At 45.3% G+C, this 27,587-nt stretch overlaps 6 protein-coding genes across 8 annotated transcripts; 4 read left to right on the forward strand and 2 right to left on the reverse strand.

Annotated features, from left to right (window-relative positions):
- Nucleotides 1-510: 510 nt before the first annotated feature.
- LOC111591321 (uncharacterized) lies at nt 511-1,825 on the reverse strand. The gene is made up of 3 exons (XM_023302275.2): nt 1,523-1,825; nt 802-1,422; nt 511-667 (listed from the first exon to the last, which is right to left on the reverse strand). The coding sequence occupies exons 1-3, from the start codon at nt 1,811-1,813 to the stop codon at nt 620-622; spliced, it is 960 nt and encodes a 319-aa protein (XP_023158043.1). The 5' UTR covers nt 1,814-1,825; the 3' UTR covers nt 511-619.
- Nucleotides 1,826-6,114: 4,289 nt separating this feature from the next.
- Nucleotides 6,115-11,021, reverse strand: LOC103654290 (uncharacterized). 2 transcript variants are annotated; one of them, XM_008681124.3, is made up of 3 exons: nt 10,522-11,021; nt 9,804-10,007; nt 6,115-9,714 (listed from the first exon to the last, which is right to left on the reverse strand). In XM_008681124.3, the coding sequence occupies exons 2-3, from the start codon at nt 9,913-9,915 to the stop codon at nt 6,539-6,541; spliced, it is 3,288 nt and encodes a 1,095-aa protein (XP_008679346.1). In that variant the 5' UTR covers nt 9,916-10,007; nt 10,522-11,021; the 3' UTR covers nt 6,115-6,538. The 2 variants fall into 2 exon arrangements, with proteins under 2 accessions (XP_008679346.1, XP_008679345.1); XM_008681123.3 differs by having other exon boundaries at nt 9,804-10,004; nt 10,522-11,008.
- Nucleotides 11,022-13,488: 2,467 nt separating this feature from the next.
- On the forward strand, nt 13,489-14,652 carry LOC100285038 (esterase PIR7B). Its single transcript, NM_001157933.2, has 3 exons — nt 13,489-13,821; nt 13,892-14,032; nt 14,118-14,652. The coding sequence occupies exons 1-3, from the start codon at nt 13,552-13,554 to the stop codon at nt 14,523-14,525; spliced, it is 819 nt and encodes a 272-aa protein (NP_001151405.1). The 5' UTR covers nt 13,489-13,551; the 3' UTR covers nt 14,526-14,652.
- Nucleotides 14,653-14,893: 241 nt separating this feature from the next.
- On the forward strand, nt 14,894-16,653 carry LOC100285728 (uncharacterized). The gene is made up of 4 exons (NM_001158619.2): nt 14,894-15,202; nt 15,483-15,623; nt 15,904-16,032; nt 16,245-16,653. Exons 1-4 carry the CDS (start codon nt 14,975-14,977, stop codon nt 16,506-16,508), a joined length of 762 nt encoding a protein of 253 aa, NP_001152091.1. The 5' UTR covers nt 14,894-14,974; the 3' UTR covers nt 16,509-16,653.
- Nucleotides 16,654-18,556: 1,903 nt separating this feature from the next.
- Nucleotides 18,557-22,598, forward strand: LOC100191757 (uncharacterized). 2 transcript variants are annotated; one of them, XM_035966614.1, is made up of 10 exons: nt 18,557-18,828; nt 19,234-19,367; nt 19,756-19,915; nt 20,355-20,481; nt 20,734-20,879; nt 20,971-21,043; nt 21,164-21,227; nt 21,726-21,825; nt 21,904-22,062; nt 22,221-22,598. In XM_035966614.1, the coding sequence occupies exons 1-10, from the start codon at nt 18,640-18,642 to the stop codon at nt 22,389-22,391; spliced, it is 1,323 nt and encodes a 440-aa protein (XP_035822507.1). In that variant the 5' UTR covers nt 18,557-18,639; the 3' UTR covers nt 22,392-22,598. The 2 variants fall into 2 exon arrangements, with proteins under 2 accessions (XP_035822507.1, NP_001130656.1); NM_001137184.1 differs by having other exon boundaries at nt 18,609-18,828; nt 20,295-20,481; nt 22,221-22,522.
- Nucleotides 22,599-25,135: 2,537 nt separating this feature from the next.
- Nucleotides 25,136-27,217, forward strand: LOC103654293 (uncharacterized). The gene is made up of 5 exons (XM_020552765.2): nt 25,136-25,332; nt 25,431-25,806; nt 26,441-26,480; nt 26,576-26,676; nt 26,775-27,217. The coding sequence occupies exons 2-5, from the start codon at nt 25,534-25,536 to the stop codon at nt 26,859-26,861; spliced, it is 501 nt and encodes a 166-aa protein (XP_020408354.1). The 5' UTR covers nt 25,136-25,332; nt 25,431-25,533; the 3' UTR covers nt 26,862-27,217.
- The last annotated feature ends 370 nt before the right edge of the window (nt 27,218-27,587 follow it).

Here is a 27,587-nt window from a genome sequence, read left to right on the forward strand (position 1 = left end):
CCTCGTCTATCAATTCTATAAACTTGTCTGCTATGTCGTATTGCTTCTCAATAATTTTGTCAATGCTGTCTTGTATGGCTACGCATGACTTGTCAACCTCCAAGTCATATGCAGCAAGAATATATGTGAATTTAGATCGATGACGATGTGGGAGATCGTTGATCTTACTTGACATCATCTCTTTGATAGATGGAAGTTTGATGTTAAAAGTTGGCCGAGGCATGGGGGCAGGGCGCGGTGCATCAAAAATATTGGTCCTGCACTCCGGCTGGTTGTTCAGCAAAAATTAATAAGAATCCATGTCCACCTTCCTATTCTATTTGTTCCATAAATAATCATAAACAATGTATATAATACATCATAAACTTGCCTCAGATTGGCGATCGATCTTAGGTCCAACTGCATAGCATGTCTCTGTCGAGCTTCAGAACTAGAAATAAAATTGTAGTGACTGTGAGTAACCAACTGTGTAAGTGTGCATAACCAACTGTGAAAATATGAATAACTTACTTCACAATGTCCGAAAGGTTCAGCCCCATGGCGTACCTTCCTCTTGTCAGCTTTGGTCAAAGCTTTTATGCTATTCTTATCAAAGAATTTAATGCGAGGTGTGCCAGTCTTATTTTGGGGGGGCAGCGGCTGTATGCAGGTGATCCAAGTAATACAACTACATAAAAGAATTACAATGTTCAATAGCTATGTAAGTAAACGTAACCAACATCGTAAAACATGTTACATAACTACCAACAGTTAGCAACCAAAAATGAAATAAATGTGCATACGGAAAAACACTATACTTACAAGGACAACAATGGAGCATCCATATATAGTCGTGGAGACATTTGTGGTGATTCGGTTGTGCCACTTCTTGGCAGCTTCACATAGATCATTAAAAATCAACTGGCACCAGTCGATCTCATGGAAACGGTGCATTTCTTCTGTGAGAAGCACCTCATGATATGTTATGCCCCAGCTAGCAGTTGGAAACAGCAGACGATTGAATAGAATGAGGAAGAAACATCTGATTGAAAGGTCATCATCCTCGCCTTTCCTTAAACGATCCTGTAGAAATGTCACATTGAACTCATCTTTGGCCACACCAAGCTCTGCCCTCAAGTTGCTTGCTGCAACTGCTTCGTCAATCCCCAAAGGTTTACCACCGCCATGATTTGGCACGCCAAGGATAAGATGAACAATGTCCTTTGTGATCTTGAGTTCCTTTCCTGGACTAGGACGTATTGTCATATCCTTGGGGTCTAGCTTGTCCATCAACCATTGAAGGTGTGATCTACTGCATAGCGCATCTACTGTCATATCAAGAATGGTAGAGAAACCTTTACGTCTTATAGCCTCACGTTGTCTTTCATTCAAAATGTTAATGCTTGCAATGACATCTTGAGGGTTGCACCTCACATTAAGCCTCTGTTAAACAATATACAACATGAAATAATTTTGTTATTATAAAAAAATAATCAGAACATTACAAATATGAAATTGTTTGTTGGGTATGCATAACATTAACCTGTCGGGGTAGCTCCTCATGTTTAATCCTCTTTGTCACGACTTTTCTTAACACTCTTGTGTGGCTTTCAGAAACATTACGCTTCTTCAGAGCTGGCATGAAGTCATCTTCATCAGAATCAATCTGAACTGTTTCATTGGTCAAATTTTGACTGTCAACATTTGGAGGATTTCCAACTTCTGGACATGGATTAGGCTGTTCTGCAGAGGGAATGTCAACACTGAAACACTCCTGGCTTGACTGAATTGTTATACGCTTGGGGTTATTTGGAGGACGGTCCACTTGCTTCATTTTTTTAAATTAAAAGCTGCATACATAATATACAATGTTGTAAAAATTAAACTGTTATATATGCATATGTATTTATGGTGTGGTATGATTGAATCAATGAACCTAATTGTTTTAAATACCAAGCTTAAAACATCTGAATATACTGTTCTCTATTTACATTTGCATACACATATTGAACTGTTCAATCATTAGGAAAAACTGAATATGTTTCAATAAAAACAGCCCTTGCTGTGACCAAATAATGTGTTAGCTGTAATGCTCTGAAATACATAAATGTATGCACTAAACAGATATGAAATTTTATATAAAAAAATGTACTCTACGAAAAACAACTAGTTGACTGCTCATTTACTAAACACAGTTGCATAAAAATCTGAATATGTTTGAGCAAAACAAAACTTGCTATAAACAAGCTGTATTGTCTGTGACCTAGTGTAATAAATAATGTCTGTTTTGTAATAATAAAAAACTGAATATGATTCGATAAAACATGTACTGAACTGTTCAATAATAAGTGAATAACAGACCTTGCTGTAACCAAATAATGTATTAGCTGTAATCATCTGAAATACATAAATGTATGCACTAAACAGATATGAAATTTTATATAAAATATACTCTATGAAAAACAACTAGTTGGCTGCTCATTTACTAAACACAGATGCATACATATTCTGACTTGATATACCAGCATAAAAAACTGAATATGTTGCATACAGATGCATACATGAAACACAGTAGCATATATGTTCTGTCCTGTTATACGTTCATAAAAATCTGAATATGTTGCATACCATTGCATACAGTTGCAAACATAAAACACAATTTGCCTACAAACTGATATGTTTGAGCAAAACAAAACTTGCTATAAACAATCTGTATTAACTGTGAACTAGTGTAATAAATAATGTCTGTTTTAAAATAATAAAAAACTGGATATGATTCAATAAAACAATACATGCTGTCACACAAATGTATTAACTATAACAATAACGGAATAAATAAGTGTATGCAGTCACAAAAACAACTAGATGACCACTCAATTACCAATTGAACATAATCCGATGCAAAAAACTTTAACTAATGTGCATAAACATGTAACCTAATGTGCATAAACAACTGTGTACATGTGCGTAACCAACTGTGTAAGTGTGCGTAACCAACTGTGTAAATGTGCGTAAATGTAATACATCAACTGCATAAATAATTTCAACCCTAGCCGTGATCCACACAATGCAAAATGAACAAAAAACAACTCGTTTGTTGACGGTCGAACTCGATCCAATGAAATGCGCGCGAGCTAGGGTTGGGAAGAACACACCGAAAATGTTTGGGGATGGACTACCAATTGGAGCGGTACCCGTTGACGGCGGCGAATGTTGAGGATGGCGGAGAACGTGGAAGCAGTCGGGTCGGCGAAGAGCGAAGAAGCAGAAGCGTCGGCGGGGAAGGTAGGGTTTTCTCCGGTCTGGACTCCGGTCTCCGGACGCAGCGGCGCGAATATTGGAGCGAGGATTGGGGACACCGAGGACGCGCCGCTCAAATGCCGTTTGCGACTGGATCGACAGCGAGCGGCGAGGGGTTGGAAGAGTCGTCGGAAAGGGGAGCGGAGTCGCTGGGGATGGAAGAATCGGCGGAGATTCCCGGAGTCGTGGCGGGGTTGGGGTTTTGCGGTTATGGAAACTGAGCCGGGAGCAAAGGAGCTAATCGCGGGAGCACGTCAGTATTTATATGGAAACTGAAAGGTCAGTCGGCTGTGAATGCACGTGCGTTCATATTTGGCTGGAGCTTCCTCTAGCTAAATAGAGCCCAGGGCTCTATATATATATATATATATATATACACGGCGGCACTAAAATGCACCTGGGTGCATTCTCTATATTGAATGCACCCAGGGTGCAATAACACCCCGAGCACGCCTCCCCATAAGAGCACGCCCTCGGCCCACCTGTACGCACGTCTCCCTGCCCCCCGCCGCGAGTATCCTCTAATTGCAAATTTGAGTCTCTGTTTTTACTCCTTGATTACCATTGCATGCTGTGTTGTTACTCCAGTTGCAACGTTTGTTGCTTGTTGATTGCAACTATGTGTATCCGCTAATTGCAAACTCATGATTGTGTGTTGTTCTGCAGGATGCAAACATACTTGATGTGTTTGCCCCCAGGGTGCGGCAAACATTTGATACAAGGGAAGAAGCCTACCTCTTTTACCTTGACTATGCAAAGTTAGCTGGTTTTAGTGTCAGGACAAAGAGGTGTAATTGCAACTTCTGGTGTGGTGTGATTGCAACCCCGCATTAGGTGTGATTGCAACTGCTGTATAATTCTACTCAAATATCTGTTAAAAAAATGATTGCAACTGCTGGCGTGTTGTAATTGTAACTACTGGTGTGGTGTGGATGCAACTGCTGAGTTGCTCTGATATGATTGCAAGTACTGAATAACTCTGGAAAATTTTGTTAAAAAAATATGATTGCAACTGCTGGTCTGGTGTAATTACAACTGCTGGTCTGGTGTGATTGCAACTTCTATATAACTAGATGCAACTGCTGGTCTGGTTCGAAAATTGTAGCATTCTGTCGGGAGCGTGCGGGAGGGACGAAGACGAAGCGTCGGTTCGGCCTGGGTGGGGCGGTTGGCTCAGACCAGGTGCTCTTGGCGCGTAGGTTCGGCCTGGGTGCATTCTTTATATTGAATGCACCCAGGTGTAATATATAAATACAGTATATATATATATATATATATATATATATATATATATATATATATATATTTGTGTTCACCAGGTGATCGCTGCTCCCAAATTAAACGTCTGGTCAGTAATAAGCAGTCGATGTAGTTCTCTTCTCGCCTGACCTAACTTTTCACCATTTAGTGTTCTGTCCTAAAATATCGTTCCAACCTCCCTGCAATCGAAAATTATATGTTGCTTGTTTGAACAAGGCGTATGATGTTATTTATAATCTGGCCGCTTGAATCGACCTCTCTAAATTAATCGTGAGTGTGTACTATGCAATGTCAGCTCATTGAAGGTACATCCATCTGACAGACATTGAACCTTTCCTGAAGCCTTGCTGGGCTCCATTTTTTTTCTTCATGTCGGCGGCAATTGGCAGGAGGCTTTTGGACAGCAAGAAACGATTGCGTCTCCTCCAACAATGTTAAGTCAGGAGACTTTTGGAAAAGAAATCGACTTGCTGACTTGTAGGGCAAAGTCCAAATTTTTCAGACTTACTTGATTTATATGAACCCAGAACCTGTTGTGATTTTCATTTGCTCCTCTTGTGACTCCTGTTCGTTTCGCTACCTTTGGTTAGCACATTTTTCCTGTAGAGGCCCAGGCCCCTCCAGTTTCGTCAAACCAAAAAAAAAAACAATCAGCTATTGGGCTAGTGATGCACAGCAATATACCACTGCTGCAAACGGCCTACTCCTGCGTCTGTGCTATACCTGCCAAGGCCCAGCTAGCAGTACTGCTACAAGATAACTTACTTCTAATATAATGTAGCAGTTGAAAAAGAATCATCTCTCTGAAACACAATGTTTCAGTGATCAAAAGAGTCTGAAATTGCCATCCAGGTACTCCTGTTATGTAAGAAACACACAAGACCATGACACCAACAGTGAACAGGCCGTTGAACAACAGCCCCATGTTCTCTTCATCATTAGGCTTAATAGCTATACTCCATCATTCTGTTTCTCAGTACTAGAACTCTAGAAGGCACCACACCACCGCCACCGCCAGGCTCCTTTACATTGCCAGGCTTGCATTGCATTGCATATTTGCCCCATGCACAAGACTGCATCCACTGGACTCTCTACCAAATTAAACCACTGGCCAGAGGGCCAACAAACTGGAAAGAAGCCACATCCACATGAACAAACCAGATCCTAGGAATAGAGAATGCTTGTTATTATGCTCCCACATTGTCATGTTGCAGGACAAGCTCATCACAAGGATGTCATCATTGCATCACCTACCTTTTTTCCATGGCACTGGGGATGGTTATAGTATCACACCACCATCAGGGATGCTGTACTAGCCTGTCCACAGCCAGCCAGCCAGCCTCTGCCTTTGACGTTGCAATCAGATTCACAGAAGCAGCCTTGTCTGCTGCGTCTGCGATCATGAGACACAGCGTGCATGTCTTTACAGACAAGCCACATGCGCCAGCAAAATTTTTAGTGGTTGGTTGGACAGTCCACCTAACCTCCACACATGAGCCAGCACAGATAATGTGCATCCTGCCTTCGATCTGTTAGCATGCCACTGTCGGCCCTGGACATTTTTCTTGAACTATGTCAGTGTCAATACAATGTCTACAGCTCGCATTTCTGAGCCTTAATTCAACATGCAGGGAGTTGTGAAAGACCTGAACCTACCAGTATCCGGACTATACAATCAAATCCGACCACGAGATTGCCAATTGTGTGGTATTAATAGTTGTCATTATACCAGTACCAGATATGAACAAATTTACAACAAGAATAAGCAATATATCTATACACCACACCTAAAGAATATGACCAAAAAAAAACTAAAATCGCTTCAAACATCCCAACTTATTTGAGAAAATAATGGAACTATTCGATGGCAAGATGCCAACTTGCCTTCGGATCATAGGACGGGCTTCTGCGGCACGGTTGGACCGCACTCCAAAACTGTTTCTCCTTTGTACGATTACTCGCAAGGTGAGCAAAAGGTTTCACGCTTCGAAGTAGAACCTCACTTGTTCTTTCTTCTGGACACTCTGCTGGAAACTGGCACCATCGACTCGAAGCTCTCGTACCCATCTTCAAACACCCTGCTATGGCGTAACAACTGGCTAGCTGAATCATACCCCATGAGCCGATGGAGCGCCGAGTCAGAGACCTTCTTGCCACTTTGTGCGGCAGCAAGGCTACTAGACTCAGCTCGAGCAGGCATGCTTCTTGTGTGCGATGCTCCATAGTCTTCACTGATACTAACCGGACCCCCTGTTAGGCACTCAGCATAATAAGAAGCAATATCCTCGTTTTTAGCGACTACGCTATCGTCCAGGTTGTATGACTCTTGGGCCACATCCACACTACTCTTTGCATTTGCATTGTATGCTGCACGGAATGATAATGCCAGAACCTTGGAGCACTTGCCGCATTGCATTTTGCCGACCATTGCTTTTGATATGTAGACATCCGATGGCATTTGAACCAGGTTGAAACAGCCGTTGCAGATAGTGAATGGGGAAGCACCTGACAGAGGCCGCAAGATATGCTTTCTCACCACCCGTTTCTGCTCCTTGTAGCTTGACCTAAGTGATTCTTGGTCCAGTATTGTGCTTTCAGCATACGAGGACTGGTAATATGAATTGAACTCCCATGGGTCATAACTGTGTGGTAGGCGTGTTTCGGCATGTCCAAAATGGCAATGTGCGTATGTATGGGTCGGAGAGAAAGGATTTTGTGGTGGTGGGTACCTTGGCGGCCTTCCATGACCATAATAGGATTCTAGAGCACAGGAACTTGGAGCGGAATCACCATCAACACTTTGAATATGGTGCTCGACGTCATACCCATTTGATTGTTGCTGGTACTCTAGGCCTCTCTTCTGGTAACTTCTCTCCGAGCTCTTCTGGCTCGAAAGCCTACTTAGCTGATCTCTTAGTTCATCCATCTTTTTGAGGCGCTCGTGTCTACAGTTATTATTGAACTTGTTTGCTGTTCTGTGCACCGGATCGCCTCGACTGGGAGACCCGCTTGAGAGAGAACTTGAGGTGCCATCCATTTGTGACTCCATGAAGTTTTGAATTGAACCAAAATCTTCAGAATCAAGTGAACGTCCCTGACGAAGTTGGCTACCTCTAGATCTGTAGGTCATTTGTTCTTTGTTCTTATTAAAGCTAGCTAACTTGGACTGATTCCTCTTATTTGGCAAGCTTGAGAACCTAGCAACAGCTGCCATGCTTTCTTCAATGCAGTTGGCCATATTTCCATCTTCCATAAAATCATCTTCCTTTTCTTCAGTGGCATCAGGTATTGGCTCATCTTGTTGAAAACTTTGTTCAGATTCAACGTATCTGGCACTGAATGGAGTGATGACTCCTTCATACAGCTGTGCACTTCCGTCCTCCAGGGACCGCTGATCCCTACCATGCTCATTCTCGTGAATCTTCTTCGCAATGAACTCAGCTGCAACAGCAACATTCACATTTTCATTTTCCATTAGGCTCTGTTCATTTTCTCCAGCGCCATCAGCTGTCTCTTCATTTCCATGAACTCTATCTGCAATGCCTTCATCTGCAAATACAAGATTATCACTGACATGAATACAATTGCTCATGTTGCTGTCTTCCATACAACCCTCTTCCATTTCCTGAGTGCCATCAGTTTTTAAATCTTCATGCATATGAACTTTCTCTGCAATGTTTTCATCTGCAAGCACAGAATTATCTTTGTCATGCACACAATTGATCATGTTGTCATCTTCCATGAAGCCATCTTCCATTTCTTGAGTGCCATCTGCTGTTAGCTCTTCATTTACACCAACTCTCTCTGAAATGTCTTCATCTGCAGGCGCATGAATAAGATTATCATTCTCATGCTCTTTCTCATGGGAATCTGCAGGTACAATGTTATCATTGGTTATCTTATCATCTTCCATTTCTTGATTGACATCTGCTGTCAGGTCATTTGGTTGAAAACTTTGCTGAACTTCAATACTGCACTCATCGACTGCTGTCAGGTCATTTGGTTGAAAACTTTGCTGAACTTCAATACTGCAATCATCGACAGCAGAGGTGCTTCCTTCAGAAGGGTATGCACTTTCTGTGTTTGCAAGCTGGCAATCCTTATCATGTTCTTTCTCGTGGAATATATCTGCAATTTTGTCATCGTCAATCACAATATGCTCACTCCCATGAACAGAGTCGGCAGTATTATTGTTATCTTCAATACGCTCATTTCCTTGATTGCCATTGCCTATTGCCCCTATTGCCCTGCTTTCCTGGTGAGGAGTTTGTTCAGATTTGAGGTGTCCACTCTCAAATGATGAGAGGCTTTCTTCACATGGATGTGCACTTTTATCACTCAGGATCTGTGGATCCTTGTCAAGCACATTTCCATGAACTCTCTCTGAACCCATAGCATGCTGCTCCAATGGCTCTTCTGCATCGCTGAAAGACATCTCTAGTTCTTCAATCAATCGACCATGTGGATCGCTTCGGGGCGCATCATTCACTCTGCCCCCTAGCATAAACCTGCGGCTACCCATTTGGTTACGCAGAGCATCACTGAGGCCACTGCTTTCTGCTTCGTCCGAGAAGTAGTCATCCTCACTGCTGAACGAAAGAGACCTCTCCAACTCTTCGATCAGAGCTTTGTGAGACTCAACATGCACGCCTTCATACCTGCGTGGCCTCTCCTCCCTGTGAGCAGCCTGACTTTTCTCATACAGTGTCATGCTCAGTTGACTAGTGCCAATATCACCGATTTTACCTCCGCTCGCCTTTTCACCAGTGTCAACATTCTCAACTCTTTCAGTTAAATCCAAACTAGCCCCAGCGTTTTGTCCATGTGTCTCTTTTTCTTTGACCATAACCCCAGACTTCTGGATATTTCCATCATCAGCTAAGGAGCACTTGCCCTCCTCCGGATGCTCGGCATGGGTTACACCACTATCTGCTGCAGACATGGTTCTTTCATGGACTGTGCCGTCACACGAGTCGATGTTGTTGGCAGCGGAGGACATGCTTCCATGAGCCGTGGCCTCATGAGGCCGATCAACAGAGGAGCCAGCTCTCTGTTCGCCCGAGCAGATCGATCCGCTACTCTGGCTAGGGGAGCCGTTCAGGCTACACGGAGAGCCGGTGCTGTGCTCCCCAGATTCTGAACCAGCTCGTGCTGCAGGGGCAGCCCGATGTTTCGCTGCGCCGGTGACAAACCACATATACCGATCAGATTGTTTGTTTGTTTCCATAAACATAGAAATGAAAGATGGGGGGGACAATTGGTACCTCTGAGAACCGTGCCACAGCCGCCACACTTGTAGACAGGAATGGAGGGGTACTCGACGAGGAGCTGGTGGCATTTCGGGCACCTGACGAACCGCAGGCTGTGAGGTTCCATGGCCACCGCTTCCCTTCCCTGGCCTGTGTTCGAGCTTGGGAGTCTAGAATGCAGGCACTGGAGTCAGATGGCACAAATCCTTCCTTCCCCTGCTGATGCAGATACAGGTAAACAAAACCACATCAGTGTTCCATTCGCTCTGTAGCTACTCACCCCAGAGACCTTTTTTGTCAAATATATATATGGTCATAGCAATGGAAAGCACTCCCTAGTGTATCTGGATCGACGAGGCAATGGGGATCGACATAAAAAGAAAGAGAGAGAGAGAGAGAAAGAATAAATAGATACGAGGAAGAGTAAGAACAGACGAGCCATTTTGTCCTCTGGGGCTGCTCCTGCCTGCAGTGCTGACCTGAGTTTATCAGTCCACGACAGCTCAATCTAGATTTTCAGTTGGGGTAAACGCCCGGCATCTAAATAAACCTGCCGACAACCGCAGCAGCGAGGCACGCACGCAGGCCGCACGGTGGCCATGCCTTGCCTTGGATCGGTGGCAGATCTAGGGACTAGTAGGGTTGGATTGAAGGAGCATCCAGAAATGGCACTGCTAGTGGAGTATATCCGAGCGAGCGGCGAGGGTTGCGGTGCGGAGGGGGAAAAACGAACCTTTGGCGCTTCTTCCCCGAGGGCAAGAAGGCATGATCCTGCTCAGGAAGTTTTTGCGCCTGGGTGCTGGACTTGGTCCTGTAGCCCGTTGCCTCCTTCCCTCGACTCGATCCACACCGATCAATCGGTCGGCCTGCCGGCGGCCTGGTCGAGGCTGCTGGTTTTGGCTGGCTGGAGTTTGACTGGATGCGAGAGGGAGGAGGGGAGGAGGATTGAGGGAGGAACGGAGAAGGAGAGCCCTAGCCCCGCCGCCACTGAGATGGTAGGGGAAGGGGAGGAGGAGGGGGGACGAGAGAAATGGGACGGCGTGCAGGGGCGCCGGGGGCGGGGAGTGGAGGAGGTGGTGGGTGGGACAAGACAAACGTGGCGGCGCAAGGTCGGAGCTTTGCTGTGCGGCGGGCTCCGTCCCCCGTGTCCCCCTGACCGGCTGACTACTTGCTTGGTTGCTTGCTGGGTTTCGTTTCGTTTCGTTTAACCCATTCGCCCTTGCATATTGCGTGGCTGCCATCGTGGTGGTGGTGGGGGTGCACCTGGAGATAATTGGATTTTTGTCACTCACAATGTTGTCTTCCTGTTATAATTACCACTGTGTCTATGAATTGTGGGTCCAGCTGGGTCTATGAAATGTGGGTCTGATGGCAATTTTACAAACCTGTTTCTTGCTGATGGCAAATATCAAAATCTCTCGTGCACCTGTGCTGCTGCCGTCAATTTCTGTCCAAGTCAAAATCAAATTTAAAAAAAAAAGCGAAACAAGATAATTCCTCTTTCGTCAGGGCATCTTCTAGGGTTGACTCGGTAATACAGTCGTCTGTTTTTTTTGTTGTTGTTGTTAATATTTAGTATATAAAATATAAGGGTCTGCTTGGAAATAGAGTTACTCCATAAACTACTCAGGGGATGTTTGAAAGTGAAGTTTTTTCACAGTTTTGAAAGAATACTGCAGTATTCTCAAATACTGCAGTATTATATACAGAATGGTGTTTGGCAAGCTGACTAAAATTTCTGTTTTCAAAACTGAAGTATTGCAAATACTATAGTTGTTTTAAGGTATTCTAAACTTAGGTCTGGACCTCAGTTTTCAAAACTGCGGTATTGTCATGACTAAAGTATACTGTAGTATTTCAAAAACTGTGGTTTTCAAAAACTTTGTTCCCAAACAGAGCCTTAATACCGTAGTATATAGGAATACTGTGGTATTTTAAGTCCAAAGCTGTTTGGTTGCTTTTTAGGAAACAGATATTTGAATACTATGGTCTATCTAATGCCATAGTATTTCTGTGGTATTGAAAACTGGACTCCGAACCAATTTTTTTTTTTTTGGCTTCCTGTGCCTAATAACATGAGCTTCTCTCTCCCGCTGACGTTACCAGCTCTCTCATTCACACCTGCTAATAAGTGTTTGAAATCTCTACAGCTAATTTTAATAGCTAACCATTAGCTATCTCTCTAGACGTTCCAAACACGTCCTAAGAAATAGTCAGAGAGATAAATATTTTGTTCCTCTAACAGTCTCCAATCACATGTCTTTACATTTTGTACCGGTGAATGAATGGCGAAGAAAAAAAAATAGGAATAATGAGCAGGTCGTACGTAGTACTACCAACGTGTACGATGATATAGTACTTCATTATTTAATGTCCGTTCGATTATTAGCCCAAACGCAACCAAACGTGCATGTAAAAGTTCGGTTCCATTCAGATCGAATGTGTTTGACTGCCCACCAACCAGTCCAGCCAAGGACTGAAATCCATCAACTTTTTTCTGTATAGCAAAGGCAGAGGGAAGCACACATTAATTGGTTGGTGTGCCGACACATTTAATTTTGGACTTGGTTGCACAGCACAGGTACAGTACAGCCATGTTCTTCGCGAGCGCGAGCGTGACGGCTGACCAATCTGCTGCTCTATCTAGCTCATATAGGCACCGATAATCCAACAAAAAAAACCCATGTTTCTGCCATGGGCTAGGCCCTACTAGTAAAACTCAAAGTCCCCCCCCCCCCCCCCACCCACCCCGCCCCGAACCACAAATCGCCCACGCAAAAGACAAGCATTGGCTCGCCTTCTGACTCGATCAAACTAGAGTGGATATGCCCAAGTTGCAGTTTGGTGGTAACTAGTATGTACAATACGCACGCAACAATTACATGAAAACAAGCAATAAATATCTTGCTATCACCCTTAAAATCTCACAAGTTATTTGCCAACAACCAGTATAAAACCGAACTCGGTATCTGGAGCGCCACCTCCTCCTCTTCTCGCTCGACTGTTGAGCCGCGCATCATCGTTGCATGCAGAGGCGTATGGCGACAGAGAGCCGCGGTATTAGTTCGAGGCGCTCGCTAACGGAAGAAGTTTGATGTCCTCTATGGTGGTGCGGAGGAATCTAGGTGAGGAAGATAGAGACAGAAAAAAAAAAGATGGGACATTGAAGGTTAATATACGGCGGCAACATAGAAGGACGAAGAGAAGCGCTTTTTGTGGTTACGATGGTTGATTAGATGAAGAGAAGCTTATATGGTTATTAGACGAGCCATAAGGCTAAAAAAATAGATCGCTCTTCACGCGTAAAGTCTAAGGTAGGTAGTTGTGCACCCATAGTTCCTCAAATCTAGTAGTTCTCTAAAAGGCTTTCTAAATCAACAGTTTAGGTAGTTAATATAAAAACTCATCTCCAACAGTTCTCTAAACAAACTTCCTAAATTTAGTAACTTCTCGTCTAACCTCATTTCTTCTTTACATTTATTGGCAACCATTTAGCAACACGTATTTTTTTACTCCAAAAAATATTTAGCAACTTCTTAAACTCTCTCTGTCCCGCTGATCGATCTGCTTGGCCTGATTTGCTAGTCGATCGGTTGATCATTTCAACTAGCATTAACTTTGCTGCAAATGGCTGTCGTCTCAAACGTAAGCAACTAACATGTGGCTGTATATATATGTACACACGCATAGACGCGATCTTAGTACAACGCGCGACTCCATACAACAATACAAACAAAGCTGTAACGTACTGTAAAAGTAAGATATGGAGGCCGCCGGCGGCGGCGGCGAGGTTCACAAGGCTAGCAACGACAAGGAGGAGCATTTCGTGCTCGTGCACGGCGCCGGCCACGGCGCCTGGTGCTGGTTCAAGCTGGCGTGCCTGCTCCGGGGCTCCGGCCGCCACCGCGTCTCCTGCGTCGACCTCGCCGGGGCCGCCGGCAGCCTCGTCGACCCGGACGACGTCCGCTCGTTCGACGAGTACGACGCGCCGCTCCTCGACTTGATGGCCGCCTTGCCGGACGACGGCCGCAAGGTAGCTGTGCCAGCTAGCTCTGTTGCCTTGCCATACATGCATGGTGCAAGTTCATGCTGTGTTTTGGCAGGTGGTTCTGGTAGGGCATAGCGCAGGAGGACTGAGCGTCACCCACGCGATGCATCTGTTCAGAGACAAGATCAAGCAGGCCATCTTCGTAGCAGCGACCATGCTCCCGTTCGGGTACCAGTCGGAGCAAGATATCAAAGATGTGATCCCCCCTCCCCCTTATTGCCTTGTTCAACTCTCGTTAATTTTATATCTGGTAACTGAAAACTTGGACTGGAAACCAACAGGGAGCACCTGATCTATCCGAGTTCGGCGACGACGTTTACGACCTCAAGTTCAGTCTGGGAGACGACCGCCCTCCGACGAGCGTGGCGCTGAGAGAGGAGCACCAGCGCGCGATCCTGTACCAGCAATGCACCCACGAGGACTCCACGCTCGCATCCATTCTGCTGCGCCCGTGGCCGGCAGCTCTGGGCGCCGCCAGGTTCGGCTTCGGCCGCGCCGACGACGGCGCCGTGAACACTGTGCGTCGGGTGTACGTGAAGACGGCCAACGACCGCATGCTGAAGCCGGAGCAGCAGGAGGCGATGGTCCGCCGGTGGCCGCCGAGCGAGGTGGCGGCGATGGACACCGACCACAGCCCTTTCTTCTCCGCCCCAGAGCGCCTCTTCGAGCTGATCATCAAGTCATTGTGAATCTCTCATCTGTAGTAATCGCTTGTGTTCTTCCAGACTCCAGTGCCTGGTGCTGTCCTGTATGCCATGCCAACCAATAAGTTATCATTTATTTATCAATAAATTATCTCAACCAAGTTATCATTTATTTACCATGCTGAAAAACATGAGGTCAGAAGGCTAAATATATATACCACTCAGCCCAGCCACACACACAAAAAAAAAGAGGGGGAAAAGATGGAGAAAAACTAGCCGGTCCACACACTAGACTAGATCCTGAGCATCTACCATATTAGGCACCTCTGCATGCCAGAAACACCTGGTGTCCAGACTAGAGACTCCCTATTTAGAATAGAAATCACCGGACGCCTTGTCGGTTTGGCGTTTAATTTGGACTGGCGAAGAAAATGCAGGCCCCCCTGCTGCTGCTGCACGTCCGTCAAATAGATTGGTAGGGAGCCCAGAGGGTGATGGGAATGGCGAAGGAGCAGCACTTCGTGCTTGTTCATGGCGAAGGGCATGGGGCCTGGTGCTGGTTCAAGCTCCGCTGGCTCCTCGAGGGCGCTGGCCACCGTGTCACGTGCGTTGACCTGGCCGGAGGCGGCGTCGATCCTACCGACCCCAACACCATCCGGTCCTTCAAGCAGTACGACAAGCCGCTCATAGACCTCATCTCCAACTTGCCAGACGGAGAGAAGGTGCGTGCGTGCGCTGTTCTTCCTTTCTGCCAATGCGTTTAAACAATCTATTTGCGGTGTAATTAAATGACCACAAGCAAAATGTTTTATGCCAATGCGGTTAACACCTGAAGAATAAGAAATAGCCTTATTCCTATGCTGCACAAGCAAAAAACCTAGAAATTGTGTGATGCCAGCAAACATACGTAAGGCAGTTAATGAGGATCTAATCTAAGGATAATTAATGTTGGAAAATCGGTGTACCATATGTATGCTAACCCATTCTCCGGTCTTGTTCTAGGTGATTCTGATCGGACATGGCGCTGGAGGGCTGAGTGTGATCCATGCAATGCATGAATTTGTTGACAGGATCGGTCAAGCATTTTTCGTGGCCGCCACAATGCTGCCGTTTGGATTTCAAGCCGATGAAGATAAGAACGATGTAATGTTTTTGAAGAATTTGTTTGCCATCTTTTTAAACCACATAGACCCTCCTAGCAAATGATAAAAAAATATAGAGTACACATCAAACAAACATATACATATAGGGGCAAACCTTAAGGCTTTTATTATAGAAGAAAAATGTAATAACACATATGAGCATGGAAACTCTGAAACAATCATACGAAGTTGCGTTAGCTCGTGGTGAATCTACTATAATTAATCTTCTTTTATAATACGATGTATGATTGTTACATCCTTCTCATATCAACATGTAACAGGGGTTACCGACTTTGCCCGAGAACGAGATTGAGTTGACACTTGGTGCAGGAGCAGATGATCCTCCAACAACCATTGCCTTGAGGCCAGAATTCCAGCGTGATCGACTATCACAACAAAGCCCTGAAGAGGTATTATATATTTATGTTGTATGAAATGTGCCATGAGAGAAACATTGACACAAAAATATATTGTATTATCATAGTTCATCGTAAAAAAATATTTATTTATTATTCCCATTTCCTATTACTTGAGCATCCATTTCCTGAACTAAACATCTGCTGCAATGAAAGGCGAATAATGATGCAGAGTTTACTTACATTCTTATTTTTATCTGGTATAGGAATCAGTACTTGCTTCAATGCTGATGCGTCCGTGGCCTGCAACAGCTATCAGTACAGCAAGCTTCGAAGGAGATGATGAGAGATTGAACCGAATCAAACGAACTTTCATAAAGATGGAGCGCGACCACATGCTGGATCCTCAACAGCAAGACTCCATGATCAAAAAGTGGCCACCCAGTGAGGTTTTGGTCATAGATACAGATCACAGCCCCTTCTTCTCTGCACCAGAACAGCTGTTCAATTTAATAGTCAAATCTCTATGATGACAAATGCAGAAAGCTACTGACTGGGGTTGCCCAAATTCTTGTAACACTACCCACAAACAATAATCACCACAAGATTTAGGACCTCAGATTTGTCAAACATGCTTCTCAATGAATCTTCCTGGCATATCCGCATATCTACAAATATGGTTTAATGGTGCAAGATTGCAAGTAAAAGATCGCTTAGCGCAAACACTTAAATTCAGTTTTTTGAACAACTCACTCAAGTCAGAGCCTTTATAATTTCCATACCAAAAGTTCTTACATGTCACGCATAAAAAACATAAAATATAGATGCTACTTTGGAAGCACTTTTAATTGCACCGGTGATGGATAACAATATATAGTTTGGACCAGTTTTTGTTAACCTGAGTTCCCTCTTAATGAAAGGCATGTCATCGGAAATGTTCTAAAAAAAGTTAATGTGATGAGGCCTTCAGAGTTATCACTTTCCTCTTTTTAGCAATTCAAGAGTTCTTGTTTTCATCAAATAACTGATGAGCAATAGAATTTTCACTTCAAATAGTTTCATAATATACAATCACCTCATGACAATATGGGGACTTATCAACTGTCAGAACAAATATGAACAGAAGCTAAATCAATTCCCAGTGCACTATGGTTCATGATAAAATCCATCCCAATAGTTCCAGAATAAGCATCTGCCATCTGGGTTCACATGCAGAAGTTTTGGAGTCGACGGACCATAAAACCCTTCAACGCCGCATCTCTAAAAGGTGCACAGGGTCTATAGATTTCACATAAGACGCCATCTCTTCGATCCATGCATACAAGAAAGTCCAAGTGTTAAAACACGAAAAATAAAAGGAAACAAAAGTGTAACTGTAACAAATCGAAAGCAAAGTAAGGACCTGCAATGTGTTGGCTGATGGATCTGAATGGCAGTATGGCTCATTGATCAGCTCCCAGGCAAGAATCGTAGGGTCATCCATGTAGGCGACATTTGTGATTGTATTTTTTCTCATCAAAACAGCCTAAGATATGAAAGAACAATGTATGCAATTGTGATGGTATCTGGTAAGACATGGCAGAAGGGCGATCAAACAAAATAAGTGCCATAAAAAACAGCTGTTGTTAAGAATTCAGATCCCAACGCTATGAATATACCAACACTCGCTTCTCCATCTTGTGAATGTGGCATCAGGGAAGAAGGCGTCATCAGAAGTATGATCCAGGCCAGCCTCCTTTCCCCACCTTGGCATGCTGTGCCTTACCTCCATAATCTTACCAGCTATTACACAGTGACAGTATCAGCCTCATCTTATAGTTTCCTGCCTCGCTGATCACAAAATCTAATGCCTATAACAAGGGAAAAAAAGGAATTCTAAGCTTAGCTGTCACTTAATTAGTAAATAGCGAGTCTCTGTTTGAGAGATACAGGCAATGTAGTACTACAAACTACAAACGCTGGACGATAACAATAATAAATGATGTGAAGACGCGCGCGGATGCACCAAGCATTTCACCAAACAAGCGCCGCGGATGCTACAGAATCGCGACGCGCGCGCACATAGAAGACCTCCTCGTCGTAGGAGAAGTGCTTGAGCTGCAGCGCGCGGTACCCGCCGTCGTTGAAGGCCCAGGTGCAGCACACATTGAGGTCCGCGCGGGCGGCGTCCACTAGAGCAGCGGTGAACGCGGCGCGCGTGGCGGCGTCCGCCGCGAAATGAGTCGTGCACGAAGAAGGGCCGCCCCGACGCTCACAGGTGCGGGCCCCGGCGCTCCACCGCCGCCCACTCGCCCTCGTCGGCACCCAGCAGCATGGCGGAGGGGATGCAGCAGGAGGCCGCGAGGAGGACGCGGCGGAGGAGAGACACCCGCGGCGTCGCTCGGCCTCGGAGCGGCGGCCGCGGTGGCGCCGCCAAGCGAGGACACGTCGGGCTGTTCCACTCCCACGCCGATTGGTGGGTCCGGTCAGGCGGGTCAACGCCCGCCCCGGCGGCGGGCATCTGGAGGCTTGCTCTTGTTTGGAGGCTGACACGTGGGGGCCACAACACAGCGGCAGAAATAATCCCGACCGGACCAAGCGCCCAACAACTGCCGCCCCAAGCCAAGGGAAGGGAAAAGGCTATCGTTCTCGTCAGTCGTCACGAGAGCCGCGACGGCGCGCATGGCGGCGACGGCAGCGGCGCTCCGGTGCTGCTTCCCCGGATCCTCCGGTGTCGGTAGTGGCTTCGTCAAGCCCAACTCCTCCAGGCGAGGCTGGTGCGCAGCGGCCGTGGCGGCGCCGTCGCGGGAGGCGGAACCGGTTTCGTCGCTGGGGCACCGCACCCGCGTCGACTTCCCCATCCTTCACCAGGTCTATCGTGCTGCCTACGCTGCGTTTTATCCGCTTCTTTGCTCGGGTTACAGTTCAGTCAAACTTAACCCTTGAGCTCATTTGAGCTCTTGGCTACTCAAACTCGGTGTGTAGCAGCTGCACAACGGTTCTGAACTTCTGATTGTTCAGAAGTTAGTAACTTTAGAGGTGGAAAATACAACCATGTTTACATTCTTAGAGCAACTCCGGCAGTTAGATTTAGTAGCCTGTGAATTGCTACTACTGCCATCATAAGATTTCTCTTTTCCTTTGCGTTCCAGAATCAGCGTCGTATACCCCAAGACACGATGCACAAAATAGTCTTACTGTCTGGTGGATACTAGTAGGTTCTATCTTTTTATAGCTAGGAGACTCTGGTTTCATTTTTATTGTTGGAACTTGCAGGAATTTGATGATGCCAAATTAGTTTACTTCGACAATGGTGCAACATCGCAGAAACCATGTAGTGTGATGAAAACATTAGATGAGTACTACCGATCGTACAATTCGAATGTTCATCGTGGTATCCATGCACTCAGGTAGTATATTCAATTTTATGTTATTTATCCATGAAGTGTGTCTAAACTATAAATCCATGTTAATGCTAACTTGGAATGCACATTTACTGAGCAGGACATGCTCTGTTTTTTCACTTCATTTTGTCAAGGCTTTGTTGTTGTTAATTTTGATAAGCTGAAAAAAAAATTATATAGTGTTTATGATTTTGATCCTTGACTCTTCAGTAATATCTGAAGAATAACCAACGCATGCACTTTCCACAGAAACATAGATCTGTTGCTGGTGTTCTTTGGCCAATGTGCATGAATTCCTTAATTTGTTTGAGTTTTGGGTGTTTATGCAGCTACCAATATATGTGTCGGTACACATTTTGTAACTTAACTGACATGCCTATTTCTTTGGCACAAGTGCGAAGGCTACTCATGCATATGAGGATGCAAGAAGAAAAGTTGCAAATTTTGTCAACGCAGCTGATAGCAGAGAGATTGTTTTCACTCGTAATGCTACTGAAGCTATTAATCTGGTAGCCTATTCATGGGGACTATCTAACTTGAAAGAAGGAGATGAAGTAAGGGTTCTATCTCGTTCCTGCTGTTACATTATAGTTTACTAGTTTACTATACCTGCTGTTTATGATCCTAACTTCCTATATTGATTCATGCAACTGTAGAAGTTGTGATTCTATCACTACCTTCGGTCTTTGGCCTTATGCAAAAATTATAATTATAATGACAACAACAACAATAATAAACATATAAAATTCAAAAGCCCCCCTCATTCCTTTGTAGTATGTTTGTTAGTAAAGTGCCCATCTAATGACTGCTTGAGAACAATGCTGGTTTGTCGATCCCAAATTTTACCTAGTATGATCTAGTATGTGTTCTTAGAGAACTGCAGTATTTTGTATATTCTTGATAAGGACCTTTTCCCCCTATTTTCTTGGCCAGATTGTTCTTACAGTTGCAGAGCATCATAGTGCTATTGTTCCATGGCAATTTGTTTCCCAGAAGACTGGTGCCACCTTAAAATATGTTGGATTGACTAAAGAAAATGTCCCAGACATTGAGCAGTTAAAAGGGTTTCTGTCGAACAAGACAAAGATAGTTGTTGTTCATCATGTCTCAAATGTTCTAGGTAAGCTAATGCCTTATTGGAAAGGTTCTTAAAGGTCATGATAATTGTACTGTAAATTATGGTCTTTGCGAAAAGCTAGTAATATATTGGTATTAATGACATTATTCAAATAGCTGTGTTAGAACTTCATATGATATTTTATAATTCCTTTCATACCCAATGGGGTTGAAATTAAATATGCAACTGATGTTATTCTTATCGATTAACTACAATTTCTGGGCGCGTTCAACTATATTCCTTCATGGTTTCCAGGTTCCATGCTTCCTATCGAGGAGATTGTAACATGGTCAAACAGAGTTGGAGCTAAAGTCCTTGTAGATGCTTGCCAAAGTGTTCCCCATATGCCAGTTGATGTTCAGAAACTTGGCGCGGACTTTCTTGTCGCATCCTCTCATAAGGTTTTATCATCAACTCTCTGTTATATTAATTCCTTGTCATGTTGGAATACACACCAATTGACCTTCACAAATTGTGGGCTAAACTTGTCAGATGTGTGGCCCTACAGGCGTCGGATTTTTGCATGGTAAATTTGAGATTTTGTCGTCTATGGAGCCTTTCTTAGGTAAGATACTTCAAGGTGAAAGTAATCATCTGATCACTCTCTGCCATAGGATAAAATCAGGAGATAACATCTCAGTTTCCCGTTTGCATTTTACATAGGCCTGTACTGATTTTACTGTAGGTGGTGGTGAAATGATTGCGGATGTATTCGAAGACAAATCCACATATGCTGAGCCTCCCTCTAGGTGACGAACTGTTTTCTTTGATCTTCGAAGATATGTTATTGGCCGCAATCGTATGTTTCGAAGAAAGCTCTTACATTGTATGTAGTATCTTAAGTGATATAAAAAGGTTACTTTACTACACCATAGTGCACACCTTTTAGAAGCTTATAATCAGACATTGATTCTGCTTACATCTGCAGCTAATTTTTTCTGATATGAAATTCGGCTATTTCCATCTTAATCTGGCACGCCTTCAACTTCAATATATGACTGTAACATGTAGTAGAACTATTAACAGGCTGCACCTCACTACTATTAGAGAAATTTGTCTGCAAGACACTAATAGAATCGGAACTATCAGTAGGGCATCGTTGAAATTTTCTTGTGTGTACAACACTAACCCAGACAAAATCACAGAAATGTCTAGACAAGTCTCCCTATTATAATGTTCTTCATTTTATCTCTCCCCTTGTTTTCTTATAATGCTCACGATCCATCTCTTACTATATGGTTTGGAAGATTTGAGGCTGGAACTCCTGCAATTGGAGAAGCTATAGGACTGGGAGCAGCCATCGACTATTTATCATGCATTGGCATGGAGCAGATCCACGAATATGAGGTCAATACAAATCTTGGTCCTGTTGTGCGAGCTATTCCTACGATAGCATCCTCACTCCTGTTAGCTTCTGCATTCCAGAAAGAGCTGGGGACATACCTCTACGAAAGCCTTCTCTCTGTTCCAAATGTCCAGATATATGGCCCGGCGCCTTCCCAGACTGTCCACCGTGCTCCGTTGTGCTCCTTCAATATCGAGAACGTCCATCCTACAGATATCGCAGAGATTCTTGATCTGCAGGTACGCTCTAGCTCTTCTGTTCCTGTTGTGTATTACTGATCTTTTTCTATGTGTCTGCTCTCGCTCTTCAGCATTGTCTCTACAGATATAGCAGAAATTGGAACTTTCGTCAGCTCTGGTAAATTCAGTGTTGATTTGCTGGCCCTTTTTGTTTTCAGCATAGCGTAGCGATTCGGTCGGGGCATCACTGCGCGCAGATCTTGCATAGGACCCTTGGCATCAACGCAAGTGCTCGTGCGAGTCTTCACTTCTACAACACAAAAGACGAGGTGGATACCTTCGTCGACGCGCTTAAAGCCACCGTTGATTTCCTCACGGATCGATACTAGTGCGGTTCAGTTCAGTTCCCTTTTTTTTTTGCCAGTTTCATCGCTCTCTCGTTTGAACTGTTGTATGCACACACAAAAAAGTATGCATATATATTTGGTATAAAGAAAACATACAAAGTGTACGGCTTGGCAAAGTGAGCTCCCTTATTTGGAGTTTTGGACTGTACTCCCTTATTTGGCGGTTGTTGTTGAATTAAACGTAGTTCAGGATGCAGAGAGTACAAACGACTCGACCATGGTCACTGTTATGCAGTAAAACATTGTTATACGAGAAGATGAGCCGGCAGTTAACTCTGGGTCATTGAAGTGATGTGCACAACTATCTTGAGGCCCTATTTGGTTTAAGGTAACTAAAGTTTAGTGACTACACTTTCACTGTCACTAAAATACCAAAAAAGATGACTAAAAGCTAAAGTTTAGTCTACGTCAAGCGGAGTGATTAAAAGTGACTAAAGTGGTATTCCTACTATATTTTTTCTATGTCTTATTGATGTTCTTTAGTTAGGTTTAGTCATTGAAACCAAATAAGGTATTTTAGTGACTAATCTGACTAAAGTTTAGTCTGGTAAATAAAGTAAGAGACTGTTTTGTTTCGGGGACTAAAAAAATTAGTCCATATCACATTGAATGATTAAATATCAATTATGAGTGTTAAATATAATTAATTCATGATTAACGAATGTTAGTTGTAGCTTTACATGATCGAATCATGGACTAATTAGACTTAATAGATTTATCTAATCGTTTAGTCTTCGTCCGTATAATTAGTTTCGTAACAAGATTGTGCCCGTATAATTAGTTTCGTAACAAGATTGTGTGTTTGAATACGCTAAAGCTAATAATTAGCTACTATTAGCTAAGACATCTAAATAGGCTAGCTAATATTTAGCTATTAACTACTATTAGAAATTAGCTAATAGCTAGCCAGCTAATTTCACTGGCGTTTTTTTAGCTAACGGTCTATTAGCGTTGTGCATTCAAACACTCCTAAATAACAATGAAACGTTCAATACGATAAAAACGAAAATTTAGCTAATTCTACTAGCGATTTTTGAGCTAACTACCTATTAACTCAGCATTCAAACACCCCTAAATAACATCGAAACATTCGAAAAGATAAGAACTAAAATTTAGTCCTGAACCTAGCCAAACACGGCCTGAGGTTATTGCTGCATAAATCGCTAATTGTAGGAGAAGAAGCTGGCATCTTGAAATTGACACGTTTGTATTCGCGATGTCTGGTTTAAAACGATCATCGCGGCGAAGATGAAATTGACACGCCTGTATTCCTATGTCTGGTTTAAAGTGATCATCACACCGAATTAGGTGTTAAATTTCAAACTCTCTCGTCCAGATGATCCTCGCCAGCGATCGTCAGGGCAAAATTGGTGGTGTCAGAGGGGCAGGTCGAAGATTTGATCGAGGTCGCCCAGGTCCCCGAACTCTTCTTCCCACTGGGCCCGCTTCGGCGCCGCGAGGGGCAGGCCAAAGTCCAAGAGCTCCAGCGGGCCGCCGTCCCCGAACCACGGCGGCACGCCGGAGACCTCGTCGTCGCCGCCAGCGCCGGCGTCGACCACCGTTGAGGCCGAGGAGGTCTCGGCCTCAGGGGCCGGGGGCGGAGCGGGAGGAGGAGGACGAACCGCGGCGGCGAGGGCAGGCTTGGGCGCGACGGCGGCGGGGGAGGAGGGGAAGTTGGTGACGGCGCGGTGGCCACGGATGCGGAGCGCCGCGGCGTCGTAGACGGCGGCGGCCTCCTCGGCGGTGTCGAAGGTGCCGAGCCAGCGGCGCTTGCCCGCGATCCCCGGGTCGCGGATCTCCGCCGCGTACTTGCCCCACGGCCGCCGCCGCACGCCGCGGAACGGCCGGTTGCTTTTGGGGGCAAGGCGGTTGCTTTTGGGGGCGGGGGCGGCGGCGGACGAGGGGAGTGGGTGCCCGGTCTGGTGGAGGAGGTGGCGGTGGCATTCGTCGGCGTCGGAATCGGACAAGCGGACGCGGCCCCCGGCGCCGTGGGGCGGGCGGGGCTGGTGCTGGCGCGCGTCGTCCATGCCGAGATCGCGCGGGTGGAGGGCGATCGGAGGAGCGCGTGGTTTCGGGAGGGTTTTAGGGAGAAGATGCCGTGAATTGAATTCGTAGAGAAATCCGTTTGGCGGGGGCATTTCTGGTAGTCTGTCTAATCCGTCCAATGATGGGCTGATGGTCCGTGGAGCAAGACCTCACACCGACTGACAAGCGAGTCCCGTTGGGACTTGGTGCGGTGCGGACCCGGTAACGAGAGCGAGTCCGCGACCGACCGAGTGGAGTAGAAAAAAAAACATTCTCTGTTCTATTCGGCACCTAAATTTGAAATCTCCCTATTATGTCATATAATATATTACTATCAAGTGTTCCCATATTGTTACAATTTCTATTTATTTAAATATACATATATATGTGTTTTGTTGGCTTGACGGACGTGCATGTGTGTTTAGAACTAACAATAATAGTTCGAATCTCCATTTGTGATATTTAAATTTAGGTAGCACAATAACATTGAAAATCTTGGAACCGGGAAAAGTGGTGCAATTCACTGTAAACCACTGTTATTTTGTCTGATATCTTATTTCCATTATAAATATTTTGGGACATGTGATTTCTTTTTCTTTCTATGTAACTACTCACTAGTAATCTTTATCTTTACTACTATATAAGACAGTAGTGTAGACGTCCACAATACATATGGTGCACGGTTCTGCCAGGAGTCGAGGGGACGCCAGGGCCCACCCGTCATAAGGCGAACTCGAGGCCGCTCCGCCACCTCACCACATTTCCCAAGCGTGCAGGGGACACCGCCCGTCATCCGCGCGCCGAGGATCTTCTACCCAGCCATCAACGCCCTCCTCCATCAACGGAAGGTGGCCGAGGATCCGCCCCACCCTCCTCCCCACGCCGTCGTCGATGGAAGGTGCGATCTCCTACCCCTCTGCTCCACCATCAACGCCCTCCTCCATCCCCTTCCATTGTTGCCGCTCCGCCACCACACCACGTTTCCCAAACGCGCAGATCCGAGGATCCGCCATCAACGCCGCGCCCACCCTCCTCCCCCTCTGCTCCGCGACGACAGGGGTCTGAGGCCGCCATCAACGCCCTCCTCCCCACGCCGTCGATGGCGCGCGCAGATCCAGTCTCCTTCAGGCAACACCGCGCCATCAGCGGAATCTCCTTCCGCCATCAGCAGAAGGTGCTGAGGATCTTGGGCAAGCAGGAGAGGGGGAGAGGAGGCCAAGGACACAACCGCGAAGCCAAACTCATCCAATCCAGTCCCTTCTGTCGGCCGCACCTCGACGGCTTCACCGTGCCCCCGCCACATCGCGACCATGGCGAAGGAGCAGGCTGGCTAGCCCTCGGTCCGCCTCAGCCCGCCGCCAGGAGAGATAAGGTAAGCCACCCACAGCCGTCGTTGCTGCCCTACTCCCGCCCCATATCTCCCCCGTCCGGCTGTCGTGCTCTTAGCATTCAGAATCGGATGCTCTCCTTTGTTGGGTAGCCGGCTCGGTCGGTATGGCGAAGAGCCCGGATCTGCTCTGTCATGAGGTCTTTCGGCGGGTGTTGTCTCCCTCCTCTGCTTTCCCATAGTTGTTGTTGTTGCGGGGGTCGTGATGGGGCCGACGGCTTGGATCGGGAGGGGCTCTCCTAGATCTGCGCAGAGGAGGGACAGCAATGCGTGCCTCTTCTTCGATTTGATTCATTCCCAGTGTTCTTATGCGACCATTTTCTCTTAAATCGCCATTTCACCTACCCAATGACCACACCAGGCTATATGGTCTGTGGATAACTGCTGCTCTAAGTTGTAGTGTTGTACTTTGCGGGTTGCTATCTCGTATTGTATGTTTCTTTACTAGAAGTTATCGCGATGTGATGTATCGACCAGACACACGGACGACTGTGGCAATCTTGACATCTTGTCATGCTTGTTCATAGTGATTACACGAACGCTTTAATCTGTACAGGTGGTTTGTCTCGGTGCTACCTTTCCTTACTAATTTTATGTTTGCTTCCTTCCACCCTCACAGATACGCATAGCGAAGCTGGAAGCCTTGCTGTACAACAAAGGTAATTTCATAAGTTTTCACCATTCCAAGCACGCCCTTGTTCATGAGAGGCCAGGGCAGTGGCTAATTTCTTCTTTTACATGATTAATTTGCTAGATGGTCCGAGCGGTGGATCCGAGGCAACTTCCTCTGCCGTGAAGGATCTTCAGTCGAAGCTAGATGTGGTTACTGCAGAATGCTTGACTGAAAAGGATAAGGTAATCGATCACTTGGCTTTTGAAACCGTCACAGTCATACAACCGTGGGTACCTGCCTCGTATATACATAACCACAACTCGGCTCATGAACCTTGCAGAACAAGAAGCTGACTATGGAGAACGAGAAGCTCCAGTACCGCATGACCCATCTGATTCGTGCGATAAAAGAGGCGGAATCGAGATAGGAGCAGCCCGACGAGGCCGATTCAAAGCCTGATGTCGAAGTGTTCCCCACCCGCCTTGCTGATCCTTCATGTTGTTCCTGCATCAACCTCAAGCTATCATTGTGATCTTGAGTTAGAGCTTGGTCACAAGTCAAGACTGTATTATCAAACTGTCGATTGAAAATGATGATGTGTGCACAACTTTCTGTCTTCACCTGACCCCATCCCGAAGGGCACATTGGAACACAAAATGTTATCTGAAATGGCAGTTCATATTTTGAAACATTTCGCCCCACTTCATTTATGCATAGGGGCATGTTGGTGATCTACTCAGCTGATAATGGAGCTGGCTGGTTGAACGCTTGGAGCAAAGGAAAGAAAAAAGAAAGCGGGAGACAGTTTTTTACTGGGGCGAAGCACGCAACTCTCATGATTTTCGTTCATCATGGCTTGTTGATGCTAAGAGAGCACCGTGCAAATCTTGGCACTTCACTTGTGTCTCACATTGCCTCCTTCTGTTGACAATCACAGATGCAAATTCCACTAGAAAATAGTTATCCTCTTGGATCATCTTAGTCAGTTATTCGGCAATCAAACAGGTGCATATATATGGCAGTGGGTTTGAACAAGTCTATCCTATGTCTTATGAACTCAAACATACTTGCATCAAATGTTATCTTTTGAAGTACAAGATACAGGTATAGAACTAGTTGTATCAGGTTGGCATGGTAAACACTATTTATGCCT

The sequence above is a fragment of the Zea mays genome, chromosome 4, assembly GCF_902167145.1.
Source record: "Zea mays cultivar B73 chromosome 4, Zm-B73-REFERENCE-NAM-5.0, whole genome shotgun sequence".
NCBI classification, from domain to species: Eukaryota; Viridiplantae; Streptophyta; class Magnoliopsida; order Poales; family Poaceae; genus Zea; species Zea mays.

What these genes read in the sequence shown, in the direction of transcription:
- LOC100191757 (NM_001137184.1), top strand. Translation starts at nt 18,640, where the DNA reads ATGGCGGCGACGGCAGCGGCGCTCCGGTGCTGCTTCCCCGGATCCTCC. An exon ending in CGTGGTATCCATGCACTCAG is followed by an intron (nt 19,368 to 19,755) that starts GTAGTATATTCA and finishes CTTTGGCACAAG; the next exon opens with TGCGAAGGCTACTCATGCAT. An exon ending in GTCTATGGAGCCTTTCTTAG is followed by an intron (nt 21,044 to 21,163) that starts GTAAGATACTTC and finishes ATTTTACTGTAG; the next exon opens with GTGGTGGTGAAATGATTGCG.
- LOC103654290 (XM_008681124.3), bottom strand. Translation starts at nt 9,915, where the DNA reads ATGGAACCTCACAGCCTGCGGTTCGTCAGGTGCCCGAAATGCCACCAG. An exon ending in CTGTGGCACGGTTCTCAGAG is followed by an intron (nt 9,715 to 9,803) that starts GTACCAATTGTC and finishes TCACCGGCGCAG; the next exon opens with CGAAACATCGGGCTGCCCCT.
- LOC111591321 (XM_023302275.2), bottom strand. Translation starts at nt 1,813, where the DNA reads ATGAAGCAAGTGGACCGTCCTCCAAATAACCCCAAGCGTATAACAATT. An exon ending in ATGAGGAGCTACCCCGACAG is followed by an intron (nt 1,423 to 1,522) that starts GTTAATGTTATG and finishes ATTGTTTAACAG; the next exon opens with AGGCTTAATGTGAGGTGCAA. An exon ending in GATGCTCCATTGTTGTCCTT is followed by an intron (nt 668 to 801) that starts GTAAGTATAGTG and finishes TCTTTTATGTAG; the next exon opens with TTGTATTACTTGGATCACCT.
- LOC100285038 (NM_001157933.2), top strand. Translation starts at nt 13,552, where the DNA reads ATGGAGGCCGCCGGCGGCGGCGGCGAGGTTCACAAGGCTAGCAACGAC. An exon ending in TGCCGGACGACGGCCGCAAG is followed by an intron (nt 13,822 to 13,891) that starts GTAGCTGTGCCA and finishes GTGTTTTGGCAG; the next exon opens with GTGGTTCTGGTAGGGCATAG. An exon ending in CGGAGCAAGATATCAAAGAT is followed by an intron (nt 14,033 to 14,117) that starts GTGATCCCCCCT and finishes GGAAACCAACAG; the next exon opens with GGAGCACCTGATCTATCCGA.
- LOC103654293 (XM_020552765.2), top strand. Translation starts at nt 25,534, where the DNA reads ATGGCGCGCGCAGATCCAGTCTCCTTCAGGCAACACCGCGCCATCAGC. An exon ending in AGCCTTGCTGTACAACAAAG is followed by an intron (nt 26,481 to 26,575) that starts GTAATTTCATAA and finishes TTAATTTGCTAG; the next exon opens with ATGGTCCGAGCGGTGGATCC. An exon ending in GCTTGACTGAAAAGGATAAG is followed by an intron (nt 26,677 to 26,774) that starts GTAATCGATCAC and finishes TGAACCTTGCAG; the next exon opens with AACAAGAAGCTGACTATGGA.
- LOC100285728 (NM_001158619.2), top strand. Translation starts at nt 14,975, where the DNA reads ATGGGAATGGCGAAGGAGCAGCACTTCGTGCTTGTTCATGGCGAAGGG. An exon ending in ACTTGCCAGACGGAGAGAAG is followed by an intron (nt 15,203 to 15,482) that starts GTGCGTGCGTGC and finishes GTCTTGTTCTAG; the next exon opens with GTGATTCTGATCGGACATGG. An exon ending in CACAACAAAGCCCTGAAGAG is followed by an intron (nt 16,033 to 16,244) that starts GTATTATATATT and finishes TATCTGGTATAG; the next exon opens with GAATCAGTACTTGCTTCAAT.